General features: G+C 38.6%; 1 protein-coding gene across 7 annotated transcripts in view; it reads left to right on the forward strand.

Moving 5' to 3' along the window:
• The window catches only part of ANKIB1 (ankyrin repeat and IBR domain containing 1), a 157,497-nt gene that overhangs the window by 113,683 nt on the left and 22,255 nt on the right, over positions 1–21,559 (forward strand). For all 7 annotated transcript variants that reach the window (XM_070787152.1, XM_070787153.1, XM_070787149.1 and 4 more), the window contains 3 exons: positions 4,331–4,475; positions 6,937–7,103; positions 14,865–14,953. In XM_070787152.1, the coding sequence (XP_070643253.1) occupies positions 4,331–4,475; positions 6,937–7,103; positions 14,865–14,953 (401 nt within the window). The remainder of the gene's footprint in view (positions 1–4,330; positions 4,476–6,936; positions 7,104–14,864; positions 14,954–21,559) is intronic.

The raw sequence follows: 21,559 nt of genomic DNA on the forward strand, positions 1-21,559 counted from the left end.
GCCTTTTCTAAAACCAGCTTGAACATCTGGAAGTTCACGGTTCACGTATTGCTGAAGCCTGGCTTGGAGAATTTTGAGCGTTACTTTACTAGCGTGTGAGATGAGTGCAATTGTGCGGTAGTTTGAGCATTCTTTGACATTGCCTTTCTTTGGGATTGGAACGAAAGGTGACCTTTTCCAGTCCTGTGGCCACTGCTGAGTTTTCCAAATTTGCTGGCATATTGAGTGCAATATTTTCACAGCATCATCTTTCAGGATTTGAAATAGCTCAACTGGAATTCCATCACCTCCACTAGCTTTGTTCGTTGTGTTACTTCCTAAGGCCCACTTGACTTCACATTCCAGGATGTCTGGCTCTAGGTGAGTGATCACACCATCGTGATTATCTGGGTCATGAAGATCTTTTTTGTACAGTTCTCCTGTGTATTCTTGCCACCTCTTCTTAATATCTTCTGCTTCTGTTGGGTCCATACCATTTCTGTCCTTTATTGAGCCCATCTTTGCATGAAATGTTCCCTTGGTATCTCTGATTTTCTTGAAAAGATCTCTAGTCTTTCCCATTCTGTTGTTTTCCTCTATGTCTTTGCACTGATCGCTGAAGAAGGCTTTCTTATCTCTTCTTGCTGTTCTTTGGAACTCTGCATTCAGATGTTTATATCTTTCCTTTTCTCCTTTGCTTTTCGCTTCTCTTCTTTTCACAGCCATTTATAAAGCCTCCTCAGACAGCCATTTTGCTTTTTTGCATTTCTTTTCTATGGGGATGGGTTTTGATCCCTGTCTCCTGTACAATTGCATGAACCTCCGTCCATAGTTCATCAGGCCCTCTGTCTATCAGATCTAGTCCCTTAAATATATTTCTCACTTCCACTGTATAATCGTAAGGGATTTGATTTAGGTCATACCTGAATGGTCTAGTGGTTTTCCCTACTTTCTTCATTTAAGTCTGAATTTGGCAATAAGGCGTTCATGATCTGAGCCATAGTCAGCAACCGGTCTTGTTTTTGCTGACTATATAGAGCTTCTCCATCTTTGGCTCCAAAGAATCTGATTTTGGTGTTGGCCATCTGGTGATGTCCATGTGTAGAGTCTTCTTTTGTGTTATTGGAAGAGGGTGTTTGCTATGACCAGTGTGTTCTCTTGGCAGAACTCTATTAGCCTTTGCCCTGCTTCATTCTGTACTCCAAGGCCAAATTTGCGTGTTACTCCAGGTGTTTCTTGACTTCTTACTTTTGCATTCCAGTCCCCTATAATGAAAAGGACTTCTTTTTTGGGTGTGAGTTCTAGAAGGTCTTATAGGTCTTCATAGAACTGTTCAATTTTAGCTTCTCAGTGTTACTGGTCGGGGCATAGACTTGGATTACAGTGATATTGAATGGTTTGCCTTGGAAACGAACAGAGATCATTCTGTCGTTTTTGAGATTGCATCCAAGTACTGCATTTTGGACTCTTTTGTTGACTATGATGGCTACTCCATTTCTTCTAAGGGATTCCTGCCCACAGTAGTAGATACAATGGTCATCTGAGTTAAATTCACCCATTCCAGTCCATCTTATTTCACTGATTCCTAGAATGTCGACGTTCGCTCTTGCCATCTCCTGTTTGACCACTTCCAATTTTCCTTGATTTATGGACCTAACATTCCAGGTTCCTGTGCAATATTGCTCTTTATAGCATCGGACCTTGCTTCTATCACCAGTCACATCCGCAACTGGGTGTTGTTTTTGCTTTAGCTTCATCCCTTCATCTTTCTGGAGTTGTTTCTCCACTGATCTCCAGTAGCATATTGGGCACCTACCGACCTGGGGAGTTCATCTTTCAGCGTCCTGTCTTTTTACCTTTTCATACTGTTCATGGGGTTCTAAAGGCAAGAATACTGCAGTGGTTTGCCATTCCCTTCTCCAGTGGACCACATTCTGTCAGACCCTGCACCATGACCCGCCCGTCTTGGATGGCCCCACAGGCATGGCCTAGTTTCATTAAGTTAGACAAGGCTGTGGTCTGTGTGATCAGATTGGGTAGTTGTCTGTGATTGTGGTTTCAGTCTGTCTGCCGCCTGATCCCCTCTCTCAGCACCTACCATCTTACTTGGGTTTCTCTTACCTTGGACTTGGGGTATCTCTTCATGGCTGCTCCAGCAAAGCACAGCCGCTGCTCCTTACCTTGGACATGGGGTATCTCCTCACGGCCGCTGCTACTGACCTTGGCTCTGGGGTAGCTCCTCTCAGCCGTTCACCGCTCCAGCGCCGCACTGGTGTATTTAGAATACATAAAATTTTAAAACATCATCATATATTAACTATATCTATGTGCATTGTGCACTGTGACAGGGGACTATTAAGATAAATTATATCTGATGTCACAGGGAACCTGTTCAGAGCTAAAAGGAAGTGATTCCTGCTTTGTTGAAAAAGCAAGTTTGTAGTTAGCAGTTCTCAAATTTTTAGTCTCAGCATGCCTTACACTATTAAAAATTGTTGAGGACAATTTTCACATAACTAAAACAAATGATTCTAAAAATTGTATGGAAATACAAAAGACCCTTAACAGCCAAAGCAATCTTGAGAAAGAAGAATGAGGTTAAATTTGTCACACTCCCTGATTTTAAACGTTACTACAAAGATCCGTATAGTCAAAGGTATGGTTTTTCCAGCAGTCATTTATGGATGTGAGAGTTGGACCATAAAGAAAGCTGAGCACCGAAGAATTGATGCCTTTGAACTGTGGTGTTGGAGAAAACTCTTGACAGTCCCTTGGACTACAAGGAGATCAAACCAGTCAATCCTAAAGAAAATGAACCCTGAATATTCATTGAAAAGACTGATGCTGAAGCTGAAGCTCCAGTAATTTGGCCACCTCATGCGTAGAGCTGACTCATTGGAAAAGACCGTGATACTGGGAAATATAGTTTGCAAGATGAGAGGGGGCGACCGAGGATGAGATGGTTTGATGGCATCACCGACTTGATGGACATGCGTTTGAGCAAGCTCCAGGAGATGGGGAAGGACTGGGAAACCTAGCGTGCGGCAGTCCTTGGGTCGCAGAGAGTCAGGCACGACCGAGCAACTGAAGAACAGCAACAGAGCTGCAGTTACCTAAACAGTATGGTCCTGGCACAAAAATACATAGCTATATGGAACAGAATAAAAGAGCCCTGAAATGAGCTCACACTTACATGGGCAATTAATCTACAACAAATGAGGAAAGAATATATGATGGAGAAGAGACAATATTAATATTTTCAGTAAATGGTGCTGGGCACACTAGACAGTCACGTATGAAAAAATCAAACTGGACTGCTTTCATATACCATGCATAAAAATATATTCAGAATGGATTAAAGGACTGAAATGTAAGACCTGAAACCACAAACTTCTAGAACAAAACATAGACTGTAAGGTCTTTGACATCAGTCTTAGTCATTTTTTTCTTTTTTAATATATATCTCCTCAGGAAAGGGAAATTCACAGTTCAAAAGTTTGTTTCTTCTTTTTCCATGGGAAATATTCTTAATAATCAAACCATCAGTAAAATTTTTTAATTCTTTATTCTGTGCCCGGCACCATGTAGATATTTCACATACATTATATCATATAATCTGAAAACAACTCTGGGAAGTACGTGTTGTTATCTCCACTTTATAGATAGTAAAATTGAGGCACAGTACACTTACATGATAATTGCTTAAGATCATACAACTTGTTAGTGGCAGGCCTGGAATTCTCTAATTCCAAATCTTGCTCTTGACCACTTAATTGACCTTGGGTTAGATTCCTGTCACTTTCTACGATGCCTTTTCCCTCCTACCTCAACCAGTGTGCCTAGAGTAGGACATGAAACACATTTTAATGTTTATCTAAATAAAATATAAATAGAAAACCTTTTCTTCTAAAAGTTACAGTATATTCCAGTGCCGTCTCAAAAATCTCTTTGAGTTTTGTGTGGCTTAAATCTATACCATTGCTGTCTTTTTTTTAAGGCATAGAATATTGAGAATCGAATATGACCTTTCTAAGTCACTTATTTCTAAATTTTTACTCTTAAATATATTGTTTCAAGTTTTTAAAGAGGACAAAGCAAACAAATGTAAAAAAATGTATAAAACATAGATGTGCATAAATAAATAGTCATATAGTGAATGGCTGGGCAGATAATAAATGCTCAGTGTTTGTGAATTATTTGAGCTAATATATTACAGTTGATATTGCACACTTTGTTTATTGATGTGTTTTAATTATACTCTAACAGAAAATTCAGCATCAGGAAGCATTCTTAGAATGTGCAAATAAATTATATCCTTGCCTTTCTTTCTATCAATTGACAATTGTATTAGGTTTTTGAATCTGAAAATTCAAGAAGGTGAAGCTCACAACATTTTCTGCCCTGCATATGATTGCTTCCAACTTGTGCCTGTGGATATAATAGAAAGTGTAGTTTCTAAGGAGATGGACAAACGATACCTACAGTTTGATATTAAGGTATGTTGCCAGTTATCTGTGTAATCTCCACAATTTAAATTTTATTAAACCTATATTAAAATTTTTAATTTTTGTTCTATTTTTGAACGCAAAGTAATGGACTCTGGCTTTTGTCTCTCAGAGTAAAGGAGTAGTGGCGTAAATTAAAGTTCTCAGCTAAAGTGTTGTTTTATAATCATGACAGAAGTAAAAGGGAAAAGTGGCAATAGTAGTTTACCGGAAAAGAAAGCTTTTGTGCAGGACTGTTTGTTGGTTTGGGTGTTGAACTTTTGTAACTAATTGGTCAAAAAAACACTCATACTAAATAGTAGCTATTTTAAATTTTCTAAATGATGTATTTTTACTCCTCAGTATAAATATTTAGAAATAAAGATTATCAACCTGGAAATTTATGGATTTTTTTATATTTCAAGTAATCATTTCATATAATAAAGTATAATGTTTATTTCATCTTGTTTTTCCCTTCTTTATTTTCACTCAGGAGTTACTCATTACTATATGCAAATCTTTTTTGTGGGATTTAACAGGCATGTTCAGATTTTTTTATAGTCTGAACCTTAATATGCTGCTGCTAAGTTGCTTCAGTCGTGTCCGACTCTGTGCGACCCCATAGACGGCAGCCCACCAGGCTCCCCCGTCCCTGGGATTCTCCAGGCAAGAACACTGGAGTGGGTTGCCATTTTCTTCTCCAATGCAGGAAAGTGAAAAGTGAAAGTGAAGTCGCTCAGTCGTGTCCGACTCTTAGCGACCCCATGGACTGCAGCCCACCAGGCTCCTCCGTCCATGGAATTTTCCAGGCAAGAGTGCTGGAGTGGGGTGCCGTTGCATTCTCCGAACCCTAATATATTGACTTTTAAAAAAGAAGTCCTGCTGTTTCTTTAACATAGAAAGTATCATAAAATTGGTGGTTTTTTTACATTTTTCATTATTGTGATAAAATACACATAAACTTTACCAGTTTAAACAGATTTAAGTGACCAATTTGTTGTTATTAAGTACTTTTACATTATTGTGCAACCATCATTCCCCTTCACGGTTAGAATTTTTTTCGTCATCCCAAACATTGTGTGTCCATGAACACAAATGCCCCATTTCCCCTTCCCATAGCCACCAAAAAGCACTGTTCTATTTTCTGTCTCTGTGTTTCTAGGCATCTTATATAAGTGGTGGCAGTGGTGGTTTAGTCTCTAAGTCATGTCTGACTCTTGCAACCCCATGGACTGGAGCCTGCCAGGCTCCGCTGTCCATGGGATTTCTCAGGCAAGCATACTGGAATGTGTTGCCATTTCCTGCTCCAGGGGATCTTCCTGACCCATGGAAGCCTGGTGGAATCATATAAGTAGAATCATACAGCATTTGTCCTTATAAACCATATTATATCCATATAATATTATATTATTTCATGTAAGTGGAATCATACAGTATTTATCCTTATGTGCCTGGTTTATTACACTTAGCTTAATGTCTTCAAGGTTCATTCACATTGTAGCATGTATCAGAATTTCTTTTTAAGGTTGAGTAATATTCCAGTAATGTAGTAGCACATTTTGTTTATCCACACTTTCATCCATGGACATTTGAGTTGTTTGTGCCTTTTGATTAATGTTAGTAATGCTCCTCGGAGAAGGCAACTGCACCCCACTCCACAGAGAAGCCTGGAAGGCTGCAGTCCATGCGATCGCTAAGAGTTGGACACGACTGAGCGACTTCACTCTCACTTTTCACTTTCATGCATTGGAGAAGGAAATGGCAACCCACTCCAAAATCCCAGGGATGGGGGAGCCTGGTGGGCTGCCGTCTATGGGGTCACACAGAGTCAGACACGACTGAAGTGACTTAGCAGCAGCAGCAGCAGCAGTAATGCTGCTATGCATAATGGGTGTACAAATATCTATTCCAGTCCCTGCTTTTAATTATTTGGGGTATATATGCAGAAGTGGAATTACTGGATCATATGATAACTCTGTGTTTGTAATATTGATTTTTATGTATTATTAAAGTACCATGTAGAAATTCATTATTCTAATACAGCTAATCCTCAAATAAAATTCTGTTTATTATAATTATTTTCCATCAGAAAAGTAGCATATTGTGAGAAAACATTTTTAAATTACACATTTCAGTATGAATAGTTGCATTTTTACTCCGTCATCAATCTACTTGATTCTTAGATTATTCATTTTGATATTTGGCAAAACTAATACAATTATGTAAAGTTTAAAAATAAAAAAAAAAGAATACATAAATTTTAAAAATTATTACTAAGGTAATTGCCACATTTTTTTCCTTCTTATTTAATACATTCCAGTACTGTTTTAAGTATTTCTTGAAACTGACTACTCTTTGTTTTTTCATTTCATTCTGTTTCATTTCATTCATTCTGAAGTAAATTGACATTTACACTCTATTAGAATTGAGAGTTAAAATATTTTTTTATGTTTTGTTATTGCTGTTTAAACAGGCCTTTGTTGAAAATAATCCTGCCATTAAATGGTGTCCTACTCCAGGCTGTGAAAGAGCAGTCAGACTGACAAAACAAGGATCAGACACCTCTGGGTCTGATACGCTCAGCTTCCCCTTGCTCAGAGCTCCTGCTGTGGACTGTGGGAAAGGACACCTCTTCTGCTGGTCAGTATGGGACAAGTTGGAATAGCCTAGTCACCTTTCTGACAGTTTTTAAAGAGACTTTATACTCTGAGTCATGCCTTTAAGTAGTATTTTTGATACCGTTATTATTTATTTAAAAATGTGTACAGTGGTGATAGTTTACATTTACTGTGTGCTTGATGTGTGCCAACCACCTTGTCAAAATTTTCAGATATTCAATTCTCCCAGCAGTGCTGTGAATGGAATGCTGTTATTATACCCATTTTACACAGAAGGAAATTTACATGCAGAGTGGTTGCCCTGGGTTATATAGCTAGGAACTGGCAGAAATGAGATTAGACTCCGTCTCTGTTTGATGCTAGAACCCATGAATTTGAACTTTAATACCAAATTATTGACCTTAGATTAGAAAATATTTAGAGTTTGATATCTTTTCTTAAATTAAAAGACGCTTACTCCTTGGAAGGAAAGTTATGACCAACCTAGATAGCATATTCAAAAGCAGAGACATTACTTTGCCAACAAAGGTCCATCTAGTCAAGGCTGTGGTTTTTCCTGTGGTCATGTATGGATGTGAGAGTTGGACTGTGAAGAAGGCTGAGCGCCGAAGAATTGATGCTTTTGAACTGTGGTGTTGGAGAAGACTCTTGAGAGTCCCTTGGACTGCAAGGAGATCCAACCAGTCCATTCTGAAGGAGATCAGCCCTAGGATTTCTTTGGAAGAAATGATGCTAAAGCTGAAACTCCAGTACTTTGGCCACCTCATGCGAAGAGTTGACTCATTGGAAAAGACTCTGATGCTGGGAGGAATTGTGGGCAGGAGGAGAAGGGGACGACAGAGGATGAGATGGCTGGGTGGCATCACTGACTCGATGGACGTGAATCTGAGTGAACTCCGGGAGTTGGTGATGGACAGGGAGGCCTGGCGTGCTGTGATTCATGGGGTCTCAAAGAGTCGGACACGACTGAACGACTGATCTGATCTGATCTGATCTTTTCTTAAAGTAGAAGTGTCTAGCAGTGATACTTAACCAGGGATGCCCAGAGTTTAATATAAAACAGCTTTTCCATATTTTCATTCTAGACCCTAACAAGTGAAATTCTGATTTAGTGGATTTTGAAGAAAAAACTCTTATGTGATTCTGTTGCACAGTCCCAGTTAGAAACCACTTCATGTATCTTGTGTTTTATATAATTTCTAGTGCCTGATGAGTACTCAGTAAGTATGAACTGGTGATCAATCAGTAATGGATGTACAGTCAGTGTGTGTAGTCACTTGACTGTGTGTTTGTCTAACATCAGCGTTATACTTTATTCAGAGTAGTTTCAATTATAATAACTTTTGTTTTTGTTTAATGATCAGAGGAAGAAATAGTATTTGTAATGCTTTTTCCTCATTTCCAGATTTATCACATATGCAAGGATATATTTAAGGTGGATATAAAACACTAATCTTTGTTTAGTATACCTATCAGAATCCAAAGTCAAATTGTAGCACTGCTAGATGGTAAAAGGGCATAGTTATGGAAATGTCCCTACCATGAAAGATCTATTTCTTACACTCATCATCATTATCATTAGCTAAAATTCTTATTGAACTGCCAACCTATATATAGCAGTGAATTCTAGGTCAGGTGTCAATAACGTAGTGTCTGCACCAATTTTTTAAAATAAAGTTTTATTAGAACACAGCCATACCTGCTCATGTCAGTTTATTTACCTATTGTCTGTGGCTACTTTCAGACTGTGACAGTATCGAGTAGTTGTAGCAGAAACCATGTGGCCTGCAAAACTCAAAATATTTACTATCTGATCCTTTACAGAAAAAGTTTGCTAGGCTTCTATGCTAACTGCTTGAATATAATGATTAATAAAAGAAAAACAGCGTTTACTACTTTCATAACTAAATCAGATTCAACAAGTAAAATAGCAACAAAATACTGAATAAATAGTTAGAGTATATCCACATACCTGTATCCACATGTGGTAGTTTTACACAACATTTAAAAAGCACATGCCTAATTTTTACTTTTGGGCTTCCCTAGTGGCGCAGCTTATTAAAAAGCAAGACATTACTTTACCAGCAAAGGTCCATCTAGTTAAGGCTATGGTTTTTCCAGTAGTCATTTATGGATGTGAGAGTTGGACTGTAAAGAAAGCTGAGCGCTGAAGAATTGATGCTTTTGAACTGTGGTGTTGAGAAGACTTTTGAGAGTCCCTGGGATGGCAAGGAGATCCAACCAATCCATCCTAAAGGAAATCAGTCCTAAATATTCATTAGAAGGACTGGTGCTGAAGCTGAAACTCCGATACTTGGCCACCTGATGTGAAGAACGGACTCATTTGAAAAGACCTTGATGCTGGGAAAGATTGAAGGCAGGAGGAGAAGGGGTTGACAGAGGATGAGATGGTTGGATGGCATCACCGACTCGATGGACATGAGTTTGAGTAAACTCTGGGAGTTGGTAATGGACAGGGAGGCCTGGCATGCTGCAGTCCATGGGGTTGCGAAGAGTCAGACACAACTGAGCGACTGAACTAGACTGAAGTGACTCTGTGGTAAAGAACCTGCCTGCCAATGCAGGAGATGTGATTTTGATCCCTGGGTTGGGGAGATCCCCTGGAGGAGGAAATGGCGACCCTCCCCAGTACTCTTGCTTGGGAAATCCCATGAACAGAAGAGCCTGGTAGGCTCCAGTCCATGGGATCACAAAAGAGTCGGATACTACTTAGCAACTGAACAGCAGCAACAGATTTTTCATTTTACATGTTTTATTATTCAATGGTTGACCCTTAATTCCACCTCATTACCCCAGCAGAAGAGATAAGGATCCAGCAACAGAAATGGGAAGTGAGTTAATGAATATACATAAACTTAATTGTAGATAAATTATCCATAGATGAATATGAGTCTACTTTATTTAAAGTAAGAGTATTTAAAACAAGGACATAAAAGAACTTATTTGAAGTGAGTTTCTTGAGAAACTTAAGTTCTAGTACCTTCAAGCACTCTGCCTAGAACGTTACTAATTATGTACTATCCTTCGGAAAATCATTTTCTGAGCCCTCTGGTTCGTGTAAGCTTCCCTGGTTTAGAAAAAACTGATTAAGAGGGTTTTTGAAGAGCCTACAAAAATGGAAACCACAGATTTAGTAAAATGTTTAGAAAATAGAAAACACAAATTAGTAAAATATGTAGAAGATAAGATGATAAACTGTGGTTTCTGTGGTCTAGTTTTTATTAGTTTTTTAACTCAGGATTAGCTTTTATGTTCTTGTATTCTTCCCCACCTCTCTTTGTATGCTATAGGTAGCAAGTTTGGATTAACTGAAAATATGGAAACTAATAGAGAAACCTACCAAGATAGATTAGATTGTAAAATATACATATGCATACGCATACATGATGCTGTAAGCTGTACATTTCTAGTGTAGTGTTTAGAGAAATATGTCAGTTTACTCTTTCTCATACCCAAAATATTAGGCTGGATATACTCAATCTGCATTGGAAACTGTATGCCAAAATCACAGGCCCTACTTGGAATTTTATCCCAGTTTAAGGGGTCTGTGGATGGCCACGTGGATTTAAGATCACGCTTATTTACTCCTCCTGGTGGCAGGATTGTAGGACTTAGCCAATAGTATCATCATTTTCTAAGACTGCAATTCAAGATTTAACCTTGTTACTTTTCAGTTTTGAAATTCCTTAGGCTACGAGATTGATATATTTAGGTATATGATATATGTATTTTCTAGGATTTCTCTGTTGCTTCCCTTCTCTCACCATTGATTGGCATTTTTGTTTTTACATAGCTGCCTACTCATATCCACTGACTATATTCATAGCTTTGCCTGTAATCAGAAATTCTAAGAAAAAAAGAAGTTCTAAGGAGAATTCTGCTGCCCTTATCTCGTGTTTCAAAGATAAAAAATCTGCCTCATGCAAAAGGAAGCTTTGCAAGAGAGATCTTTATAAAACAAAAGCATGTGATTCAGGGTTTGCTTCTTTCTTTCTCCCAAAAGTTCAAAAATATTTTCTAAATATGATTGTAAAAACCATCAGAAATGCCAATAATAATTTCTTCTTTTTAAGAATTAAATGTGACAGAATCAACTGAGAGCTGTCCCCAGGATATGTCTGCCTGGATAGAATGAATATATTCATTGTTAGGAGGGAAGGTGGGAGTAGGCATTTTTCTTCCCACTACAATATAGCCCTTTCTGTTCTAACTTGTTCACCAACAAGTTCTGTGCCCTTAATAACTGAACCTAGAATGCTTTCTCCCACTAGCCTATATGATGACAAATTTGTCAAAGTATTTGCCACCAGTCATTGGTGTCTTAGTTAACACTTCTTCAGGAATTTAGCTTTCCAGTATCTGCAGAACTTTCAGTATCTTCATTATTTCTATCAGAATACTCTCTCTCCCTACACATGGCAAGATCTAGATTCAGATCAGATCAGATCAGTCACTTAGTCGTGTCCGACTCTTTGCGATCCTATGAATCGCAGCACGCCAGGCCTCCCTGTCCATCACCAACTCCCGGAGTTCACTCAGACTCACGTCCATGGAGTCAGTGATGCCATCCAGCCATCTCATCCTCTGTCGTCCCCTTCTCCTCTTGCCCCCAATCCCTCCCAGCATCAGAGTCTTTTCCAATGAGTCAACTCTTTGCATGAGGTGGCCAAAGTACTGGAGTTTCAGCTTTAGCATCATTCCTTCCAAAGAAATCCCAGGGCTGATCTCCTTCAGAATGGCCTGGTTGGATCTCCTTGCAGTCCAAGGGACGCTCAAGAGTCTTCTCCAACACCACAGTTCAAAAGCATCAATTCTTCGGCGCTCAGCCTTCTTCACAGTCCAACTCTCACATCCATACATGACCACAGGATATCAGTCACCTATTAACGTCTGACAGCATTGTCATTGCTGTGCTTTGCAGAACTTCAGGCTTGTTTTCTCTTATGCCTTAGTTTTCAGAGAAACTTAGTAGTATTCAGTGGCAACACTCTGTCATTCACGGTTTTTGCTCTAACCTCCTCCTTTATTTATAAGCTTCTTTTTGGACACGACTGAAGTGACTTAGCAGCAGCAGCAGCAGCATTGGAAAGTGGTAGAAACTGTGCCAACGGGCTGTAACACTCAGACATGATCATATTGATTAGGCTAGCGATTGAGGAAGCACCTGTGCCCTCCTGTCAGGTTCTAGAAAAGAAAAACTGACTGCTCTGTAATGCAGCATGGCCTCAGTGAGCCAAGCCCACTAATAAGCAAGTACGGCCTTTGGAAGACATGGCATTCATTTTTTTCAGACTCTATTTGAAAGCAAAGGACTTCTTCCTCCATTATTATTTTTCTTTTTTTCTGTCAGAAAATGTGTTGACAGCACAGTCAGTCATTGTGATACTGATTCTACTAGGAAATAAATAGTGAATATGCCGGGGGAGGAGGGAAATCCTAAACTTATTGAAAATAATTTATTTTACTGACTTCATTTGTTTTGTTTTAGATATTGCAGATTTGTAAAATTTCTGCACTGTGGTTTTTTATGTTCATTTGGGTTTTTTTCATGATTCATGAGAAAAATAGATTCTATATTCCATTTTCAGACAACACATGGAAATACTGTTCTTAGATCTGTGGCATATTTCTTATTCTAATATATGTGTCAAATTAAAATGAACAGTCATCACAGATATCCCTTACATTTCTGGAAAGCAGAGTTGATTTTAATATGTGCTAAAATATATACCGAATACATCTACCTCCACTTTTAATCAATGCTATATTTTTTTAAAGGCTGTTAAATTATAGCTTAGTTACTAAGGAGCTATATAAAACCAGTTTTGGAAAAGATTTCCCAAATACTAGATATGGTAATAGTCAGAAATTTAAGAAAATTATTCTTTCAAGGTGTACGTAGTGATTTTTTTAGGTATACAATTTGATGGCATTAAGTACAGTGTTGTGAAACTGTCATCCCATCCATTTTAGAACATTTTTATCATCCCAAACAAAATCTCTGTAACCAACAAGCAGTAACTCCCCACCCTGCCTCCCTGCCACATCTCCTGGTAACCATCATTCTACTTTTTGTCTCCATGAATGCCCCTATTCTAGTGAAGTCATACAATATTTGTCGTTTTGTATCTGGTTTATTTCACTGAACATGTCTTCAAGATTCTTTCCATGTTGTAGCATGTATCAGAAGCTCGTTCCTTTTTATGACTGACATTTCATTGTGTGTATATACATATACCTTTTTATGACTAACACTTCACTGTGTGTGTGTATATATATATGTATATATATTCATTGTTTATGCAGTCATATGGCAGTGAGCAGTCTAGTTCCCATCTTTTGGCTATTGTGAGTAATGCTATGAGCATTGGCATAAAAGTTTGAGTCCTTGTTTCCAATCCTGTTGAAACTCTTTGAGGAACTATACCACAGTGTTTTCCATAACAGCTGCATCATTTTACATTCCTACCAGCAATGCACAGGGGTTCCAGTTTTTCCACATTCTTCCATACACTTGTTCTGTCTTGTTTTTCAAAAATAGTAGCCATGGGTATGAAGTAGAATTGATATATTCTTAACATAGTGGAATGTTACCTCATAATTGTTTGTAAGACTCTGTCTGTCAGTTGGCACATCTTCTTAACAAAGCTAAATTGTAAATAAGATTTTTGTTTAAAATGACACTGGTGATGATAATGGTGATGATGGCACTTATAGATTGCCTTTTTCTTTCCCCAAATTGATATTTTGTTATTAATTGTAACAGTTTGTCCTATAGAGTATAATATATTGAATTAAACAGTTTGTAAAGGTCTATGTCATTTTTAATGTTTGACTTTTATATGCCTATAGAAAGAATATATAATTAAATTACAATGATACATTGATAGGGTTTTTATCATTTAAATCAAAATTTGCCAAATGCCAATAGGACAGAAAAGTAGGATTTGTCAAACACTTGAAAGTCAGTTAGATTGCCCTTGCTGTTACTTGGGGATTCAGAGGTAAAAGTAGTGACAAGAATGTAATGTAAAATAGTACTTCCCAAACTTTAAAATGCAGAAGGGTCATACGGTTATTTTGAGAAAAGGCAGATTCTAATCAGTATGTCTTATGCAGTCTGCTCCTGTGCAGGTAAACAAGCTCCCAAGTAATGGCAGTGCTGTTCCCCAGGGGAACATACTTTGAATTGCAAAAATTTAAACTGTTAGTGAGACAGAACCTAACCGATAAAAATATCTTTACCACTCTTAAGGCCTGCCTGCATGCTAAGTCACTTCAGTTGTGTCCAACACTTTGCAACACAGGAGATGTGGATTTGATCCCTGGATATTGGAAATACCCTGGAGAAGGAAATGACAATGCATAGAAGGCAAGAATACTAGAGTAGGTTGTCATTTCCTTCTCCAGGGTGTCTTCCCCACCCAGGGATCAAACCTGTGTCTCCTGCATTGGCAGGAAGATTCTTTACCATTAGCCCCACCTGGGAAGCTGAAGGACTAAGTTATAAATATTAGTTAATATGTTTAGAGCCTTTTAAAATTTGGGAATAAATGCACTGCTGAAGGAAAACTCTGGCCTAGTACTGCCGAGCTGTAGAGTCAGGCTTGCATTCTCTCTGCTGAAATGCTTCATCTCTCAGGGGCCGCTGTGCCATAGTGTTCTCAACTTTTCATTCAAAACAGTACTTCCCACCTGCTCTTTTATCTTGATGTTGATGAAGCATGTTTTAAAATTGCCTTTTCCATGTTTTCCTCTTCAGGGAGTGCCTTGGTGAAGCCCATGAGCCTTGTGACTGCCAAACGTGGAAAAATTGGCTACAAAAAATAACTGAAATGAAACCGGAAGAACGTAAGGGGAATTTTAGATAGCTATATATTTTCTAATAGCATTCCAAAGATAATGTGGTCCTGTTTCTTAGTCTTCATTTCTAAAGATTTCAGGTTTTTTAATGGAGAGCTCCCCTTTTAAGCCCTCTAGCCAGTATCATTTTGGAGATCTCAGGGGAAAGCATAGACAGGTTCCATGTTTCTAACAGACTTATTAGGACTCCAAGGTAAATAAAGTCACTCTAAGTTCTGTTCCTGTAGTCCTTCTCTTTTATCCTGGAGTGAGCTCACCAGCTTTTCTAGACTTCATGAGAAGAAATGCATGGTCTGTACTGAGAGGAAGCTTCCAGTGGAGGGTTAGGCAAGTCAATTTCTTGCTATTACGTGGTTCTGTAGATTTACTTAGATTAAATGTGATGTCTGTTTAACTAGTTTTTAATGAGATGTCTCTAAGTATAGTTTCTCCGTTCATCCTCACAGAAATGGTAATAGAGACTGATGGTGGTTATGCCATTGCACAGATAGGAAGCTAACAGATTGGACTGAGTGACACAGGGCAAATAGAATAGGTTTGAATTAGCCTTCCTAATAGCAGTTCCTATGTTTGATAGGTAAATATATCTGCTTTGCCATAATTTTTTACCCCTGACGTATTTTATGACAACTGTTTTATTTTAAATTACTATAAATTAAAACTCATTTGGAGTTTTTTGACTTTTTAAATATTGGAGTTTGAGGTATTGCAAATCAGGATTAAGAATTCACGTGGTTCATCTTCACTTATTATGAGCAAAGCACATAATAAAGATGACATCAATCTCCAGGGAGTACAGAGGCTAGTAGGGAAGCAGTCAGATATTACAGTTAGCTATCATATGGTAGCTAACATAGTTAGTTAGATGAGAGTACAAAAACAACTAACTAGGTTGGGGACAGAGGATGTTAAGGAATCCTCCTGATAGCAGCAAGATATGAATTGAGTTTTAGCATATCTGCAGAGGCATATCTGTCAGCAGCTAAAACAATACTGAAAGAGACTGGCTGGCAGCCTTGAGTTCCTCAGGCTTGTATTACTATTATATTGGACAATATACCATTGCCTGAAAAATGGTTCTCAGCATTTTATATTCACAAGATGATATTGTGCACTGACTCAGGATTATTCAGATTCATGGAAAAGAGACAACTTAAGTAGACTAGAATACCAGTTTATTAACTGACCATGAGAGCGATCTCTTTCACGTGTTAAGAAAATGCATGTTCTCTAAACAGGAGCAGAGGCAACTGGATAGTCTTAGGACATTTTATAGTGATATCTGGTTAATCATTGCTTTCCTGAACATTGATCGTTCAGTCAAATATCTTCTAAATACCAGCTTCCCAAATCAGAAAGGTTTGTATAGATTGTTCTTGGTCCCCTGGTTCATTGTATCTCTCCTCTGAATACCAGGTAGACTGTGTCATTGCTCTCTGGTTACCCATCCATTTTCCCTGTTCTTCGTCTGTGTGTAGTATGTCTATGTATGATAGTTCCATAGAGAGATTAATACCATTACCCTCCAACACATTTAAATATGGCAAGATGATTGGATTTTGCTTTCTTTTCCTGCTTCTGACACCTGGAAACATCTATATTTCCGTTAGAGATGGCTTGCTATTGCCGACCTACCTGCATATCTTTATACATTCTGTGGAGTTTAAAATTAAGGTCCATGGGAGAAATTTGCAAAAGATGAGGCTGGAAAGATAGGTGTTGCCAGATTGAAAGAGTTCTTGCCAAATTGTCTGAGTTTATCCTATTAACAGAATAAGCTGTAGAATGCAGTGTTCGAGTAGGGAAGTAACATGGTTAAGATACTGTTTATTAGGATAACTGATGACTAGGAGTGATAGACTAAAGGAGGGCTAGACCAGAGGTGGGAAGGTAGGTTTTTAGTTTGGGTCAGAGAGTAGATCATGATGTCACTGGTCAACTTAGGAGATTCAGGTAGAGGAATAGCTTTCAGGGGAAAATAATGAATTTTGTTGTGGCCATTTTGCACTCAAGTTACTTGCAAGACATATGTGTGGAGATGTCTGGTAGATTTTAACAAGCGCCTGTCTGCAGCTCAAAACAGATGCTGAGAAAACTTAGGAATAACTTATTGCCTTTAAATGGTGTCTTCATTATGTCTTTAGCATTTATTTAGTACTATTTTATGGTAGAATACAGAAATAGAATGCCCTCTATGCTCTTGAAATTTACATTTTAGAGATGGAGACAGCTGTGTACAAAACTCAGGACAATAAGTATTAGAGATGCTGTTAGAGAACAGTATACCTGTGATACATTGTGAGGGAGAGGAGAAACAAAGGAGGGGATTAGTTAAGAGATCATCTAGGAGAGAGGTAGGGAAAGCTTTATAAAAATAATTGATGCCTAAGCCATATCTTGAAAGGTGGTAGATGTTCTTCACACAGACGAAAGTAAGAAGGGCATTCTAGGCTCTGGTGCAGTAGGGCTGAGAAATAGCACAGCATATCCAAGGACTGCAAGCAAGTCCCTTTAGCCAGTACAAACATGCAGTGAGAGATGAGACAGCGCTTGCAGGGGTGGGGTTGTATGTAACGCTGGGAGGTCTCGCTTTATCCCGAAACGCCAAAAAGGAGTTTTAAGGAAGGACATGGTAACTGAAGATGTTTGCTTAGAAAATCAGTCAGGTGCAAGTGTGAATGCTGAATTAGGGAGTAGGTAAGAGCACTGTTTCTGCAGTAACCTCAGAATGTACAGGTAAGATGATACAAGGGCTTGAACAAGACAAGCACCACACTTGGGAGGGGAGAGGTATATAGAAGAGAAATAAGATAACTTCATTGTACGTACAGCTTTTTGTACGGTATAGCTTTTTGGTGGAACTGTGACAGAAGATTCTTGCATAAGACAAAGATCTTGATATGAAGAGAGAAGACAAATAGAGTTAGAAAACGGTGCACACAGGGTATACATGGCTGTCTCTGGTGCTCGGAGATAGGGAGACCTCAAGTGAAAACTGAAGATCACCCTCGGAGTCCCAAATGGTATCTTACTTCAGAAAGATGGAGGAACTTTAGAAAAGTCGATAGGAAGCAAGAGACCCAGACACCCACAAGTGGTCTACTGTAGAGGGAGCCAACACCAAGATTGCAGAGAAGATTCCCTGTTGCTAAGAAAACTCTCTCACTGTCCTGATGCATACCCACCACAGTGAAAGCTGGTAGTGACCAGTAAACTCTTAATGGCCACTTTTAAGTGTATGAAATTTATGGTAAGACTTAAAGCAAACAATAATAGGCCAATTGTAATACTTAAGTAGAACATCATTGTTAAATATACTAACACAAAAATAATACTCTAAAAGAGAAAAGTTTGATTTACTACTGTGTTGGGTTTACATATTAGTTTGGGTCAGGGTCACATATATTTGACATAAGAATTTTCAACAGAACTGGTAGATTCATGAGAGTGTTTTCTCCCTTATCCCTGGTTTTCCAGAGTCTTTAAATTATGAGACTTAAAAGGAGTGACAAAATCTAATTGATGAGAAAAATACTAGAAAATATACTGAGAAAATATTCTTTCAATTATTAATTGAAATTAATTCCATATAAAGTTGAAACACTGTCTTTTAGTACCGAACCTACCTCTATTGTGGCTAATCAGAGCAAGAAACAGGAATGATTATATTTTCTGTGAAATTGTAATTTATAAAAATTTAACACCAGCGTTTTTTCATAGTACACATAATAATGCTTACTAAATGAAATTCAAATAGTTTTTAAGAATTCAGTCTTTAAAAGCAACTTTGTTTTCACTAACGGATGTTGATTCTATTAATATATTGTTATACTGTAATACTTGATTAAATGAAATTAATTTTTCTTACAAAGAGACTGGATTATTAAGGAAAGAAGATCAAGATCCACATGCAGCTGAAAAAAGAGTTTGGAAGTCTGAGGGGGTGAAGAGGGCTCACCAGATAGATTGAAGGGGCCTTGCGTGTTGTAGGTACTGAGAAAAGTATATACAAAGGGCAGATGTCCGAAATGAGCTTGCTCAGAGCACTGGTAGTGAAGGCATTTTTTCTAGCACAAGGATTTGTTGTTCTGATAGTCGATTATTTTCTGAACACCACTTACTTCATGTAATCCCCTAGAATGCAGTCAGAAACTAGCATTCTTTCTCCAAGGGTGGGAGAAAAAAACTGTTATGTTGCAGGCCACACAGCTGCTTTGTTTAAATGCCTTTGTGCTTTATTTATTGTAACAATGGACAATAAAGGTCATAAGAATATATTGGAGCCTCTGAGCTAAAAATAACGTTGTTGCTAAAGGCAGGAGAAAGGCCACTACTTCTAAACAAAAATCGGACATTGTACTTAGTAATTAGGTTTTATAGCAGTACCTTTTGTAGACAGCATTACCTCCAGAGCTCATTAGTAGCCGCTATGGATAATAACTCTACACATGGACATCACCAGATGGTCAACACTGAAATCAGATGGATTATATTCTTTACAAAGATGGAGAAGCTCTATACAGTCAGCAAAAACAAGACCGGGAGCTGACTGTGGCTCAGATCATGAACTCCTTATTGCCAAATTCAGACTGAAATTGAAGAAAGTAGGGAAAACCACTAGACCATTCAGGTGTGACCTAATCAAATCCCTTATGATTATACAGTGGAAGTGAGAAATAGATTTAAGGGACTAGATCTGATAGACAGAGTGCCTGATGAACTGTGGATGGTAGTTCGTGACATTGTACAGGAGACAGGGAGCAAGACCATCCCCATGGAAAAGAAATGCAAAAAAGCAAAATGACTGTCTGGGGAGGCCTTACAAATAGCTGTGAAAAGAAGAGAAGTGAAAAAGCAAAGGAGAAAAGGAAAGATATAAGCATCTGAATGCAGAGTTCCAAAGAATGGCAAGGAGAGATAAGAAAGCCTTCCTCAGCGATCAATGCAAAGAAATAGAGGAAAACAACAGAATGGGAAAGACTAGAGATCTCTTCAAGAAAATCAGAGATACCAAGGGAACATGTCATGCAAAGATGGGCTCGATAAAGGACAGAAATGGTATGGACCTAACAGAAGCAGAAGATATTAAGAAGAGGTGGCAAGAATACACAGAAGAACTGTACGAAAAAGATCTTCATGACCCAGATAATCACGATGGTGTGATCACTGACCTAAAGCCAGACATCCTGGAATGTGAAGTCAAGTGGGCCTTAGAAAGAATCACTACGAACAAAGCTAGTGGAGGTGATGGAATTCCAGTTGAGCTATTTCAAATCCTGAAAGATGATGCTGTGCAAGTGCTGCACTCAATATGCCAGCAAATTTGGAAAACTCAGCAGTGGCCATAGGACTGGAAAAGGTCAGTTTTCATTCCAATCCCAAAGAAAGTGCCAAAGAATGCTCAAACTACCACACAGTTGCACTGATCTCACATGCTAGTAAGATAATGCTCAAAATTCTCCAAGGCAGGCTTCAGCAATACGTGAACTGTGAACTTCCAGATGTTCAAGCTGGTTTTAAAAAAGGCAAGAAACCAGAGATCAAATTGCCAACATCCGCTGGATCATCAAAAAAGCAAGAGAGTTCCAGAAAAACATGTATTTCTGCTTTATTGACTATGCCAAAGCCTTTGACTGTGTGGATCACAATAAACTGTGGAAACTTCTGAAACGAGATGGGAATACCAGACCACCTGACCTGCCTTCTTGAGAAACCTATATGCAGGTCAGGAAACAACAGTTAGAGCTGGTCATGGAACAACAGACTGGTTCCAAATAGGAAAAGGAGTACATCAAGGCTGTATATTGTCACCCTGCTTATTTAACTTATCTGCAGAGCACATTATGAGCAACACTGGACTGGAAGAAACACAAGCTAGAATCAAAATCACAGGTAGAAATATCAGTAACCTCAGATATGCAGATGACACCACCCTTATGGCAGAAAGTGAAGAGGAACTAAAAAGCCTCTTGATGAAAGTGAAAGAGGAGACTGAAAAAGTTGGCTTAAAGCTCAACATTCAGAAAACGAAGATCATGGCATCTGGTCCCATCACTTCATGGGAAATAGATGGGGAAACAGTGTCAGACTTTATTTTTGGGGGCTCCCAAATCACTGCAGATGGTGATTGCAGCCATGAAATTAAAAGACACTCCTTGGAAAAAAAGTTATGACCAACCTAGATAGCATATTCAAAAGCAGAGACATTACTTTGCCAACAAAGGTCCGTCTAGTCAAGGCTATGGTTTTTCCAGTGGTCATGTATGGATGTGAGAGTTGGACTGTGAAGAAGGCTGAGTGCCGAAGATTTGATGCTTTTGAACTGTGGTGTTGGAGAAGACTCTTGAGAGTCCCTTGGACTGCAAGGAGATCCAACCAGTCCATCCTAAAGGAGATCAGTCCTGGGATTTCTTTGGAAGACTGATGCTAAAGCGGAAACTCCAGTACTTTGGCCACCTCATGAGAAGAGTTGACTCATTGGAAAAGACTCTGATGCTGGGAGGGATTGGGGGCAAGAGGAGAAGGGGACGACAGAGGATGAGATGGCTGGATGGCATCACTGACTCCATGGACGTGAGTCTGAGTGAACTCTGG

This window comes from Bos indicus, chromosome 4, assembly GCF_029378745.1.
Source record: "Bos indicus isolate NIAB-ARS_2022 breed Sahiwal x Tharparkar chromosome 4, NIAB-ARS_B.indTharparkar_mat_pri_1.0, whole genome shotgun sequence".
NCBI lineage: Eukaryota > Metazoa > Chordata > Mammalia > Artiodactyla > Bovidae > Bos > Bos indicus.